This window comes from Seriola lalandi, unplaced genomic scaffold (genome assembly GCF_002814215.2).
Source record: "Seriola lalandi dorsalis isolate HSWRI2012SDOR001 ecotype SW California unplaced genomic scaffold, Sedor1 jcf7180002054654, whole genome shotgun sequence".
NCBI lineage: Eukaryota > Metazoa > Chordata > Actinopteri > Carangiformes > Carangidae > Seriola > Seriola lalandi.
Genome location: NW_019525207.1, coordinates 283,951 through 297,508, shown reverse-complemented (window position 1 = coordinate 297,508; position 13,558 = coordinate 283,951). Strand labels below are relative to the sequence as shown.

At 39.5% G+C, this 13,558-nt stretch overlaps 1 protein-coding gene across 1 annotated transcript in view; it reads right to left on the bottom strand.

Moving 5' to 3' along the window:
• Positions 1-4,736: 4,736 nt before the first annotated feature.
• The window catches only part of cxcl12b (chemokine (C-X-C motif) ligand 12b (stromal cell-derived factor 1)), a 13,141-nt gene continuing 4,319 nt past the window's right edge, over positions 4,737-13,558 (bottom strand). Inside the window, exons 3-4 of the mRNA XM_023420612.2 lie at positions 10,277-10,360; positions 4,737-7,839 (exon numbers count right to left, since the gene is read on the bottom strand). Coding sequence (XP_023276380.1) covers positions 7,800-7,839; positions 10,277-10,360 — 124 coding nt within the window. The 3' untranslated portion in view covers positions 4,737-7,799. The remainder of the gene's footprint in view (positions 7,840-10,276; positions 10,361-13,558) is intronic.

Genomic DNA, 13,558 nt, shown 5'->3' with positions numbered 1-13,558 from the left:
TGTCTATTGTTCAAACATAAGGGATGTTCCTGCATGGAAACAGTGAACAACCTGTTTCCTATAGCATTACCCATGACCCTTCTCTCCTCTGTAAAGTTAGGGAAACATTGAACACTTAGTCATGATGGATCTGCTGACATTTCAACCCCCCCCTGAGCTGTTTACTCTAATTCCTATGGATTTGATAGTGAAGAAGTGTCTTGTGGGAAATGTGGTTTCTGTGATGTTGATGTTTCTGTTGCTGTTTTTTTACAATGGGGTCTTTGTTTGTTGATGCCGGTCGTTGACTGTGTGTTGAGGCCTGCAACTAGTGGTCTGTAGGGGGTGACCAGGGCTTGCATGTATGTGGAGGCGTCACCACACAGTCAGAGAGATGAGGGACTGTTGGTAAAGCGATCACGGAGTGGTAAAAAGTTGGGCAGCTGTGGCTCAGGGGGGTCGTCCGTTTATCTCAAGTGCTTTGCTATGCGCTCCATGTACCTGAGTCGCTGGTGAGGTTAGCCGGTTGCGCTGTCGGCTGCAGCCTCGGATGTTTCAGTGCATGTTCACAAAAAAGAAAAAATCAGCGTGACATTTAGAGTAAGAGACATGATTACAACAGCCTGCATTGACACACAGCGCTCACCGCTGTATTTCTCCATTTTTAAACTGGGATGTATAAATATGTCTCATCATTCAAAGGCTGTGTTAAACTTACTACTCAAGGTTGATGAAGGTCAATGGTAGCATAGATTACTTAATATCACATGTATTAACCTTTACTGTGCCAAGTAGGTGGCACTTTTAGTTTTTACATGGAGCATAAATTTGGATCTTCATGTTTTGAAAGTCACACCTTTATCTATGTGTTTGCATGTAATGGTACGTGTGTGTTTGTGCCATCCTAAATTCTTCACCCATACCAGATGGTTGATGACATATTCCTATGTATGTTTCTGAGAGTTTAGCCTTTCTTTAGTGTTGTGTATGTGCATGTATGTAGGTCCATGTTCTTATATCCTTAGCAGGAAACATCATGTTAGTATCTCCTTTCCCCCCCTGACTTTCTTTTCATACAGCAAGTTTCTTCAGGAAACCAGAGGAATTACATTCAGATTCGTAACTTGTCCCACTGACATCCTTCAATGTCACTACACACACACACACACACACACACACACACACACACACACACACACACACAAACACACACACACACACACATGACTCTATGTGGTCTCACAGCCAACATGTTTCCTATTAACTTCCATTCAGCGTGGGTTGTTCAAAGATGTACGATTGAGAGCCTCAAATCACGCCGGATTACCCACAAACCTCCAAGACCAAATCAGCCGAGCAATTTGTTGTCCAACCTGGTCATGTTCTCTGTCTCAGGTGATTCGACTTGAAGGCTGCTGTGTGCTGAGCGAAGCGGTGTTGTTTTCATGTGGTCACTGTTTGACACGAGATGAGAGAAGATTAGAATATAGAAAATGTCTCTCTACTTTTTTAGGTGTTTTGTTGAACATCATCTTCACTGCAAATGCAAAAGTTACATAGCAATATAGAAAATAAACAGTGGAGTGTAAGGCCACCACTGCCAGTTACTAATTTACTCGTTGAATGTAGATCCATAAAAGAAAATTTCATGAGAAGAACTTGGATTTTTTCCTGTGTTTGTTTCATTCTGTTGAACAGTCTTCTATTAGATATCAAGCTGACACAAACAAGAGACTTCATGAGTATGTATTTATGGAGCCATGTATAATTTTATTTGAGCTATTAATCTGTTTGGTTGTATTTATGTGTATTGATATGGACATTTATTTATTGGTTTAGTTTAACAGTAAAATACTATGGCAACTATCAAACTGTTTGATGTCTGCTATTAATCTCTATGGCTCTGGAGAACTGCTGTGTTGTTGTTTGGCACTGGGAAGCTTTACAGGGGACGTAGAAGAAGCTGGTTTGTGGGCAGGAGTAAATGCAAACAATGGTCCTATTTATTAACATAATATGAATGAAACAGATAAAACATTAATGAACAACAGGGAAGTCAACAAATATGTGTTGTGCTGATGTAAAAATTAACCCGCCCCCAAAGAAATCTGAAATCACTGCAGTGAAATGAATAAGTTAACACATAAAAACACTGGTAATGTTCCAAGTGAGAGGGGAGAGCAGCCAGGTTTTCACAGGATCATTTTGGAATAAGTGTGCACCTGAAACATGTTATCCCTTGAAATATTAATAAAAGTAAATGATACTAAAAATTAAAAAAAGGGGGCCAATACATGAGTGACTATTCAATACTGAATTAGTGTATTTTTGACTGATTTTGACAAAACATGTAGTATGTTAAGTATATATTTTCACTGTTAAAAGGCAGTCACTGTCTGAATTTCGGACACATCTCTTGTCAAATTAGACGCACAATCAGCTTAATCAAATAAATTAATATCCAACAAACAGCTCTCAAATACAGAATGTTATACTCTTTACGTACAGATTGCTTCTTCTTTTTCCTAGACTATAAAACTTTGTTTCTAAACCTCATCAGCCATATGATTACTGTTTATTAACTTCATTTAAAAAAAAAGGTCATCATCATGGCTTTGTGTTCTGACATGTATGTGTAAAAATCTCAGTTTTTTGTTTTCAGTCCATAACTTCAAAATCACAAGTTTGACTTTGATGAAACTCTGGGATAATAATGCATCATGTAGTCAACACATGGACCTGTTACTGACTTTAAGCAGGCACAGAAAGACCTTTCGTACTGTGTCATACAACAAGTGTTTCGTGTGTTGTACACTCAAATCAAATCAAATATACTTTGCTGTCTCCTTGTGAGGTCCAGTTTTCCTGCAGCATTTGTGTCAACATTTACTCTGCTGCTTGATCTGTTGATGTGTCTCTTCATCAGTCTGCGCTTTTATTGTTCTCAGTTGGACACAGCATATCTGATTCAGACTCTAATTACCCCTCTGGATTTATTTTATTAGTCACATGTGGCTTGTAACGTTTTATCTACTTTTAATAAGAATAGTTGCACACGCTGACCTGTCACCTCTTTGTGTCGGCTTAGATTTTTTTTTTCTTGTAAAAATTTCCAAGTTCCTCAGTTGAGCTGGATCAGGGCATTGTGTTCGTTAAAAACACATATTAATAAACATTCTGTACATTTGTCAGCCACCTCCATCATGGCCGAGTCTCAGCTGAGTAAGCACAGTATAGAAATCCCATAATCATTTCTGAATGTGCCCAAAAGGCCCAAACATGCAACTCTGACCCTCTAAACTGCTTGGTCCACGTCCAAACCATGTCTCATGTTCCTCGTATGTATCTCCACAGAGGTCAGAGAGGAGAGCTGTACCATGAAATTAATCCGCTCTACATAGTTCCACTTTATTAGATCTGACAGCTTTACAAAGCTACACGGGCTCCTTGGTGCTGTGGTTGAGTAAAGAACCAGCACAAATGAATACTTCTGAAATCTCAGGTGTTAAAGTATCAGATATGGATGTTAATGGGCATTACATGTGCTTTTCCTCTTTACGCCTTTACTGGAAAAAGACTTGCTGAATAGGCTTCAGTTTGAAGGTGGAAAATGTCAAGTGATAGTCCCATTGAATTATTCATTGAGCCTCAAAGTCACCGTTCATACGCAATGCCAGACTTGCTTCTGTGGGGTTTTGGCTCGGCCATGATTTTCTGTTTGAACTGGTTTAGTCTGGTGAACCTGCGGCAGAAAGTCTCCAGTGTTTTCTTTCTCTCTGTGGAACTAGAGGTTGCATGGTCTGTAGTATAGCTTATTCCACCTGTCTGAGTTGTGGTACTGCCACTTTTTATTACCATCAAAGTGAGCAAGTAACTCCTTGTGACAGTTCTTGAAAGAGAGAAGTTTCTCAACCTGACCAAACACTTCTGCTTAGTATTTTCATTCCACTTTATCCCACTCCAACACTGCTTCAAGTGCTATTTAAGATATTATCGTTAAACCAAATGACTCCCTGTAATGTGAAGTGTGTTGCTCATGGTGATGAAAGCACTGCTTGACTCTACAGCTTTGCGTGTTTTTAGTTCATTATTTGATTTCCAAGCTCCTGCATAGAAACTCAAATTAGGCTCAATGTTAAGCTTGTAAAGTGATGGTAGCAAATATCCAAATATCCATATCCATAGATAGTAACAATAATACAGCCCATCGGAGCATACCAGCAGCAGGTGTACTCGACCTTCGTCGTCATGGTTACGATAAGCTTATGGAACAACTTGGCTATGTTTAGGAAAAGATCATGGTTTGGGTTATAATACAAAGTACTTGCGTTAAGGTGAGAGGACTTTTGTTGTCATGGTTATAAAAATAAAAACATGGTTGAAAGAAACAATGTTAGTTTCACTCAGGAAAGAAATTGCCTTCCATCAATCTTTATTATGACTACTGCCACTAGAGGTCAGCTAACAGTAAAACACAACCATGAGTCGTCATAAGCTGCTGCACATTTTTTTACAGGACGAAACTCAATTCAAATGGGATGCTGATATTGCTCCATGGCCAGCTGGTAAGTAGTTAGCGTTAGCATTAACACTGAGATAAGTCATGGGTCTAGCCAGGCTGTGTTTCTGTACATTTGTTTTGCTTCTCTACATTCTAGGCTACTAATCAAAAATCATTTACTCCAGCTTTAAATAAATACATTTTAGATACAGTATATGAAAAAAAGATCTCTTCTTCAGAAATAAAGACAGATAGATTTTTATTTCATATGACTTTATTGAAAAAGGGCTTGAGTATCATAGCTAAAATACTGCCTCTTGGTTTACAAACAGTGAAAATACACAGGGATATACTCTAATACATTTCACGTATATGAAGAATATGTGTCAGAAGCTGCCTCAAAAGAAATAAAGTTATTTCACATTGTCTTGGGGTCCAAAGCCGAACACATGCACCCACTTTGATACATTTTACTTGACAGTAATGCAACAAGTGTCAAGTAAATGTGAACCTGAATGTGTTTTGACATGTAAAACTGTTGTGCACATTTGGTCTGAAATACACACTGTTACACCCATTTACTGTAAAAGCTCTGGTGGCAAGTATAGGTGTGATAATATCGTTGCGTGTATATTCAGCTTATACAGTTGAATCATACTAAATGTTGTCTACAGTGATTGTTTGATGAATGGCACTAACACTGCAAGGGATTAATGGGACCACAGTACTACAGAAATTCACTTTAAGTCTGTCTAGTACAGCTAATTACTTGTTACAAATGTGTCTCATTCACATAAATCATTAATGAAACAAATGCTGCTAATAGTGTGGTAAACACATTTCCCATTAATTTAATAGAGTTTACCACTTTTTAATGTCGTAACTTTTTTGCTGTTATTGAGATTATTATCACAATATATATATCATAAAGGTTGAACTTTACACAGGTAACTTCACAATCTTCTTTCTAAACAAGTTAGTGTAATAATATAGAATTAATGTCCATTAACTTCTATTACATTAATGGGAAATAAATTACACTTACAGGATTATTGCACTATTAACTGCAAATTGATAAAATTATCACCTGTAACCAGTCGGTCAGCAAAAAGATCAGGCACAATAAACCAAAACAAAACAAAGACCGTAACAATTACTACGACCACCAGGTCTTCCATTACAATTTTAGGGGAAGAAAAACAGGCTCTAATTTTGCAGCGTGGCAGCAGTTGAATGAAATTGAATGAAAGCCTGAGGGATGCTGGGAGTGCCCAGATTGAAAGCACATGTTGGTCGCTTGGCTCTCAACTCAAAGGTTTTGTTCTGTTTTGGCTCAGTGGCTCTATTGACACATCATACGTCAATACGTCAAGTGGCCGACGGGGACGACTGGTGGGCCAAGCTGAATAAGTTCCTGACTCATGTAACACAATGACATTGGTCCATGTTTTTCAATCACTGTGTGTTGGACTCAACAGATATTATCCAGTTCACCCATTTTAACTCTGAGAGAACGACAAAGCAAAAGGAAAAAGTTGATCTTGTTTGCTTGATTTTTGTATCCATTTTGTAAAACAACATGTTAAAAGATAGTGTTTTAATCCTTTGGAGAAGGAATCTGTTGCATACTGTGCATAATAATTGGAAACAAACCATTACACACGTGTGAAATATTGCATGAAACCGTAGAAATGAAATTTAATACTGTTTTTTTTTTTGCATTTTATGGAATAGCCTTCATTTAGTAGCTACTGCCTACTGTACATTGCATTAAAAAACATTTAGTAAAATTATACACACAATATAAAAATAAAACCATTACTTATAGAAGACACATCTGATAATAAAGTGGCTCAAATATATATAAAAAAGGAAGCTCAAAAACTTACTTTTTGCCACCGTGAACATTCCCTTTGTGACATTTATCATTCAGCTTCATGTTTTATGTGACAAATTACTAGATTTTCATTCCTACCAAGGACAGGTGTTGGTATGAAAATACTGCCATTAAATTGCTCTGTTGTCACGATGACATACAGTTATCCGGTCCCTTTGATAAGGTGTAAAGAAACTGTCCAGAATTATAATGCTCTTTTGCTTCTTGCTAAAAATAAATGAAATAGAAAGTCACGCTTTTTTGAGTTTCACAGGTTTCTTCATGTTACATGTTTTACTGAATAAATATTTGGTTTTTGTTTGTTGATATGTTCAATCAATGAAAAAGCTGCATGGATAAGTGTTTTATTCCACTTCTTTATCGTCTGTATCAGTACAGTATGGCCTTCGCGTAGCATCATCTTTCACTCTCTTTTCACTTCAGGCTCCAACAACAGCGCTTTAAGTATTTTGTGGTAAAAACATAATTGAGTTTCATATAAGACTTAGAAGTCACAGCGTCCCATCTTAAATCTTGCATAAAATGAACAGTGAAATACAAATATGTCTAAGGCTCTGACCCCTTATAATGAATATATAGCACCATAAGATCAGTGCTTGTTTCTTAAACAGTTTCTCTGTTTTGTTCCTGCAGCAAGCTCAAAGACAATGCAAGACCTGTGGTAGCATGGCCTGCCCTGATTGGTCACCCCCTGTGGAGGGTTGACCCCACTGGCCAGCCTCCATGTCTGTCCCATGACCCCTCAGTCTTGGAGTAATGCCACATTCACCTTGATCTTATATTCATTTTAACGAATATAAGATCAACAATTAAAAAGTAAGTAGGATTCACTCTTTTCAAAAACTTTAAAGTTGAGGTAATCGTATTGCTGCAAATACAACTGATTATTTTCACTCAGGTGAATTCCTGATACATTTTCTCACAATTTGAGCTATTTAGACAGGAGCATGAAGGCAGCATTACCCACAAAACCTTGTGTGTGAGACAGAAAGGTCTGTTTCATTTATAGCTGTGTGAAGTAAAAAAAATTCTATATACAGACACATAGTCAGAGTTAGTTCATGTGACGCACATTCAAACACACACACACACACACACACACACACACACACACACACACGCACGCACGCACGCACGCACACACACACACACACACCCGTCATCAACATGCATCCCATCATTCCAAGGTGTAACTGCATTTTGGTACTAACATAGAGGGTTGGGGGGGTGACTGCGTGGGGCGTCCAGAGGGACCGGTGGTGGTGCTGGGGACGGCACGGTTTTGGCGGTGAAGTGCTGGTTCTGCGAGCGGTCCAGTGAGCTGGACAGGTACATACAGCGTGTTTACATGCATCCATAGCAGTGACTGGGAGGTATGCAGGTTCGACACAGGCCTGACGGCATACATGCCTTTCCTTGTGTTTAGTTTTTCTTGTTACTGCGTCTTCTGGATTTCTTCACCCTGCAGAGAGATTCAGGAGGATACGTATTCATGAGACTGAAAACAGCTACATTTCTGTCATATATTCTCTGAATATGCTGCTATAAAATAAAACCCAGTCCAATGATAAATGGATGACCTGCAGTTTGAAGAGCGTGTTTATAACTTGATGATAAATGGTTAAAGATCCCCAGAGCAAAAGCTGTGTCAACTTGAGGCCTCCTATCAGATTTTTAGCTGTTCAGCAAGAGAAATTCCCCCTCTAACTTCTCAGATTGTACATTTCAATAATTTTCGGGCCAATAATGTCAAATTATACAATATTTTATATAAAAAGAGAAAAGATTCAATTCAAAGTCCAGATTTATCGGATGACCCGTTGGAGGGGCCAAGACTACACCTAACTGTACTGTGTAAAGTACACTAGCTCCACCTCAACCAGCTAGAACAATAAAATGGATTTACTGGATTAACAACCTTGTAATGTCATCTGTGAAACTATATGAGTCACAGGGGTTGTGTCTCTGCATGATGAATACTTCTACTTTTGATATTCTGAGTACATTTTGCTCATAATGCTTTCATTCTTTTTCTTGAATCTAGGACTTTTACTTGTAATGGAGTGTTTTTTACAGTGTTTTATTGGTGTTCTTACTTCAGTAAAGGATCTGAACCTTTGACTTACATGCAGTACATAAATGTAGCGCTGCTTACACTAGAAAAAAAAACGCTGCTGGGGAACGTAGTCCAGCAGCAATGATGATTTCTTTCATAAAGTAATTGGAAAAAAAATGTAACAATGTAAGTTATGCTCAGCAGAGCAGTAATGGACACGTTAGCATGTTAGGGGCCTCAGGTGTTGGCAAACAGTTTTGATAGGTGAACCTCACAGCATGTAAATGTAATTCATGTGTAACTGTAAGTGAACATGAAAAAGGGTGATGCTGACATAGAGCAGCAAGGCTCCCAAACAATCCTTTCAAACAATATGGGTGAAAATAAAAAATAAGGTCGGTTGTGATTTACATACAAATTTTTCTCTTGACAGTAACGATGTGGAATAAAAGCCCCGCTTTCTTCATACAGTGATACATACATACAGTAGTCTGCACATGAAAGTGTTTTGTGTCTGACCAACCCTGTCTCTGAGAAATTAGCTTCATATACAACTGAACTGCAACAGCAAATATGTTTTGGAGGTAAAGTAACTGTGACCAGATTACACTTTCTATAAACGTAATGAGGAAATGTTGTTGATTTGCATCTTTGACAGGTTGCAAATACGCTGCTACTGAAGCTACCAGTGAAATGTTCACAGACGATGTGTTTGTTTTCCACCAAAATATCTGACCTTCAAGTAAAATATCCACTGGAAGTGACCACAGCCTCGTTAAACCTTTTAATGGTTATGTTTACACTCTCACAGCACTTTGTTAAGTTTAGGGAAAGATCGCGGTTTGGTTTAATACAGAAAATGTTCACAGAGATTTGTGTTTATTTACAATGCACCAAAACCATGATTTTTCCTGAAGCTTAACCAAAGAACTTTTGTTAGGGCCCATTTTGCCACCATCCAACACAACCACCTATTAATAAATGTGGGGTCATTCATTCATTTATTCATTCATGCCTCTGAATATAATCAAGCCAGTTATCTCCTACAAAACGTATGAGCTGTTGCTGTTTAGTTGTATATAAACATAATTTCTAGTGTTGGTCTGACAGACTGTTTGCTGATGTGCCACATGCCAGCTTCAGTGAACTATGACGACTCCCATGACAAGGCTACATGTTTTTAAAATATTCCGTATCCACGCAGGTCTTTTACTAACACAATAAACAATAAGTCGTAACTCCTCAGAAATCACTTTATTGTTTGTTTTCACATTGTGCACTTTAAGTGTTTATGGCGTTTTTAAGAAGCAGCCTGGCGATAATCACCACCAGACATGTTGGGAACATTTTTTTTATGAGGAACTGAACACGTTTTAACTACTGAGCTCATTAAAAACTGAATGAGCTGCTGCAGTTTTTACCATCAACAGTCTGTGACCACAGTGCTGCTCCCCAACCAGGACAACTCTGACTCTGATGTGCAATAAGTGATGAAAATTATGTGGAAAATGCTTTTTAGGAAAAAAATGGGTAAAAATGATGAACGCCTGATTCTTCTGCAGTCTTTGCTAAAGTCTCAGACACATGCTTATGAGAAAGACGGAAGCAGAAACGCCAGTGGCAGATTTATCGCTACTCTTACTTGATGCTAATTATGTCACAGATAATAACTCAGCTGCTTACATCAACTGTGTCAGTGATTTCAGTGAGCAATTGTCAGCAGCGAACTGAGAAATGGCCTATTTTTTTAACCATGGTAGACTCAGAAGAGGGCTGTATTTCATGCCTGTGTCTGTCAGCGCCGCTTGTGTCTGAGCAGAGAGAGTGAGCAGGTTTCTCTTACTTGTTAATGGCGTTCTTTAAGTACTGCTGCAGCCACTTGGTCTCTGGGTTGATGCAAACTTCCCGGTTGCTCTTCAGCTTGGCACTGTAGGGGGAAAAAAAAAAAAGGGATAAGACTCCACAACCCATTTCACATGCAAGTGAACATTTGCTTGTATAATTTACTACACTTCCACGGGTGTTCACATGAAGGAGAGGCGGCAGAGATAAAGAGGAAGCGAAGTATTTGAGTCTGATCTAAACTCACATGTAATGAATCAGCTTTAAGGACATGTCCAGTACTGGAGAATATTGTCACCTCTGGGCTTCCTTTATAGCTGGACTGCCTTCGGTTGAGATTGCAGCTGTGTGGTTAACCAAACTGTTACAGGACCTCTCGGTAACCACAAGGAAATGTGACTGACATTTTAATTAGCACTGATCCTTAAAGAAGCTCCTGTAAGCTCCTCACTTGGTTTTCATTTTAGGAATTTTGCTGTGTTTCTGCAGACAATTCAACTGGGAAGCGAGACTGTTGATGAGATAAATGACCTTCCCAGGACCACACCACAGACTGCTTTCCTGAGCACACTAAGTTGATTTCCCACATTTTAGGGAGCCAGCAGTTTCGATTCGGTACCCAGTAAATCAACTTGCAAAAACTTGGAATTTGCTTGATAGCTTGAATCCATCACAACAAAAATCTATCACCTTTGGTCATTTGAGAACATTTTTAATGGCAGTTTTAACTGACTGGTGTCAGTAAAGTTGTACCATTTATCTAAGAAAAAAACAAAACAAACATGAAAGTTGTGTGACGCACATTGTGAACTGTGTTTTCTGCATTTAAATTGTTGCTGATCAGCAGTATCAGACATTGGAGCGAGCTTCAATGCACCAATATGATTTTCAGGACAATCCCCGCTCACAACCTGCAAGCAACAAACAGACACCAACTATGATTTGAAATAAAGGCGACAAATTCCTCGCTGTGCTCTCTTATGCATGAAGTGGTGAAGTCTATGGAAAAGAACGGCTTCTTGCAACGTGGGAAAATTAACAAAAAAACTCATTGTTAATTTAGTTAATGGTGGTGAGAAATGTACAATAGAAGCAATTTGCACTTATTAAACCAAAACATGCAAAACCACTGGTATGGTCTTTTCAACTTAAAGGCGCCAGGCAACATTTATAATTCCCCTAAGCACAATAAAGAGCATAATATACGTTTGGGTGGGTAATAAAGGGGAAGTTGAAGAGATAATGCTCTAAAGATGCTGTAGGTTAAGCGCAGTGTACCTGTATGTCTTTAACTTGATCTGTGGCTAATAAATCACAATAATGTCATCTATTTATTTCTTTTTTGTGATGGCCCACTTCAACAAAAGCTCAACTTAATCTCTAATCTGACAAAACATCGCACGACACATCCCGGTTAAAGCCCGAGGATTACTACATCTGACAAGATCACCTTAATGTCAAGAGTAAAAAATCGCCTCCGTGCTGTTTCATTTAACATCAGCTAACCTGCATTATTCTAGAAAGCAACACAGATCCCTTTGTTAGTGCATATGATAAGATGAGATAAAAAAATACCGACCTATTTAACAAATCGACCCCTGTTGAACAAATCAAAGGACCTTGGTGTTGAAATGAGCACAATACGTCGGGATAATATCTGATGTGGTTTATGAAGGCTGAACTCAGAAACACCTTGGCTAAGCTCTAAAAACCTCAGCACATCCTACAACACATCCAAGCTGAAAAAGCGGAGGCTTAACTGCACATAACAGGCTGTCACCCTGCGGTCGGCGGTGAAAAATCACAGCTCCCTGTTTCCACTCAGGGACAGCTGGGAGGAAGGCTCACATCGCAGATCACGCTGCACTGTAGGTCTTGTAAAACTGTCTCTGCACGGCGCTCAGAGAATCTTAACACGTAGTTTGATGCAAACTTTTTATCTGGCAAAAGATTTTGGTCGGGCTGGTTTGGTTTAAAAAAGTCCCGAAAGGCCCAATTAAACAGTGATGTTGGTCTTAATGAGGGAATACATCTCACATCTCACATCAAAAGGTGCATTTTCAGTCATTTTCACAGCCCTCTCTGTTCCTGCCAATGTTATTTTTGGACACTGTAAGACAGCTAAAGCTCTAGTTATCAAATGTTCAGGCAAATGTAAGAGAAGCATTTTATGAGTGTGGAACACAATACATCTGATGATAATAAAACATTTAAAAGGCGTCTTCAAGGTCTCAGTCACTGTTCCTATCCATTTAAGTGGTATTAAGGTTGTGCGTTATCTTTGCATCTCTGTGTAATGCTGTGTTACCTATCTGATTCTCTTTGGGCTAGAACAGTAAATAAAAAATAAAAATGTTGCTTTTTCTTTTTCTTTTTTCATGCAGGGACGTCAGTTTGATCCCACTTCATGATTTACAGCTCTGTGGTCACAGAGAGTGTGTGTTCTTGCGAGTGAAGTCTGGTTTGTTGATGGAGAGCCGAGCCAAATATTTAGGAGAGGATTTGTTCTGTTATCAGACACTGCTCTGCTGGGCTGAACAGGGGGGTGGTTGGTTGGGTGGGCAGGGGAGAAGCAGTGGGGTCTCACCCCTTCCAAACATGTGGGTCTCACACCTCGGTGGCAAAAGGTCGTGTATGAGAGTTAACAACTCGGAGGTGTAGCGCCTCACTGCTCCTCTTTCTCCTCCTTCCATCTCTCCATCACACGACTCTGCAAATTAAACACATTCCTCTCCGCCTCGAACTGCTGTCTGATTCAATTTGTACCCCCACCTTCTCCTCCACCCCTGCTACCCCTTTAATGTGCCACCTCCCCGTTTTCTCACCCCATTTAGATGGACACACACGAGCAAATGAGCAAATGGCCCCGAAACTTAAAAGAGCGGTTCAGGAGCATCAATCCAAGCATCAGCCCCAAAGCCCTCAAACTAACATGTGAGTCAGGAGGCCAAACAGCTCAGTAACTGGATCTGCGTTTGCTTATCCTCCAGGGATGTCCCCTTCTTCCCCTCCTCTTTTATTTTATTAGGGAAGGCCAGCTCATCCGCTCGGGAGCCCTCTGCTGTTTTGATGTGTCTCCCTTCATCCTGTTTATCTGTCTGCTTGTCTGGATGACCAACTGAGAACCTAAACCCTAATTGACTTGGCTGGAATTTGAGGGCTGGAGTTCCACAAGCAGCAGGTAGTAATTACTTCACAGCAAGTTAATACCAACAGCATGCTGGGATAGGTTGGGTGGGTGGGGGGTAGGATGAGGGCGCACGGTGGGACACAGGGAGTGTGG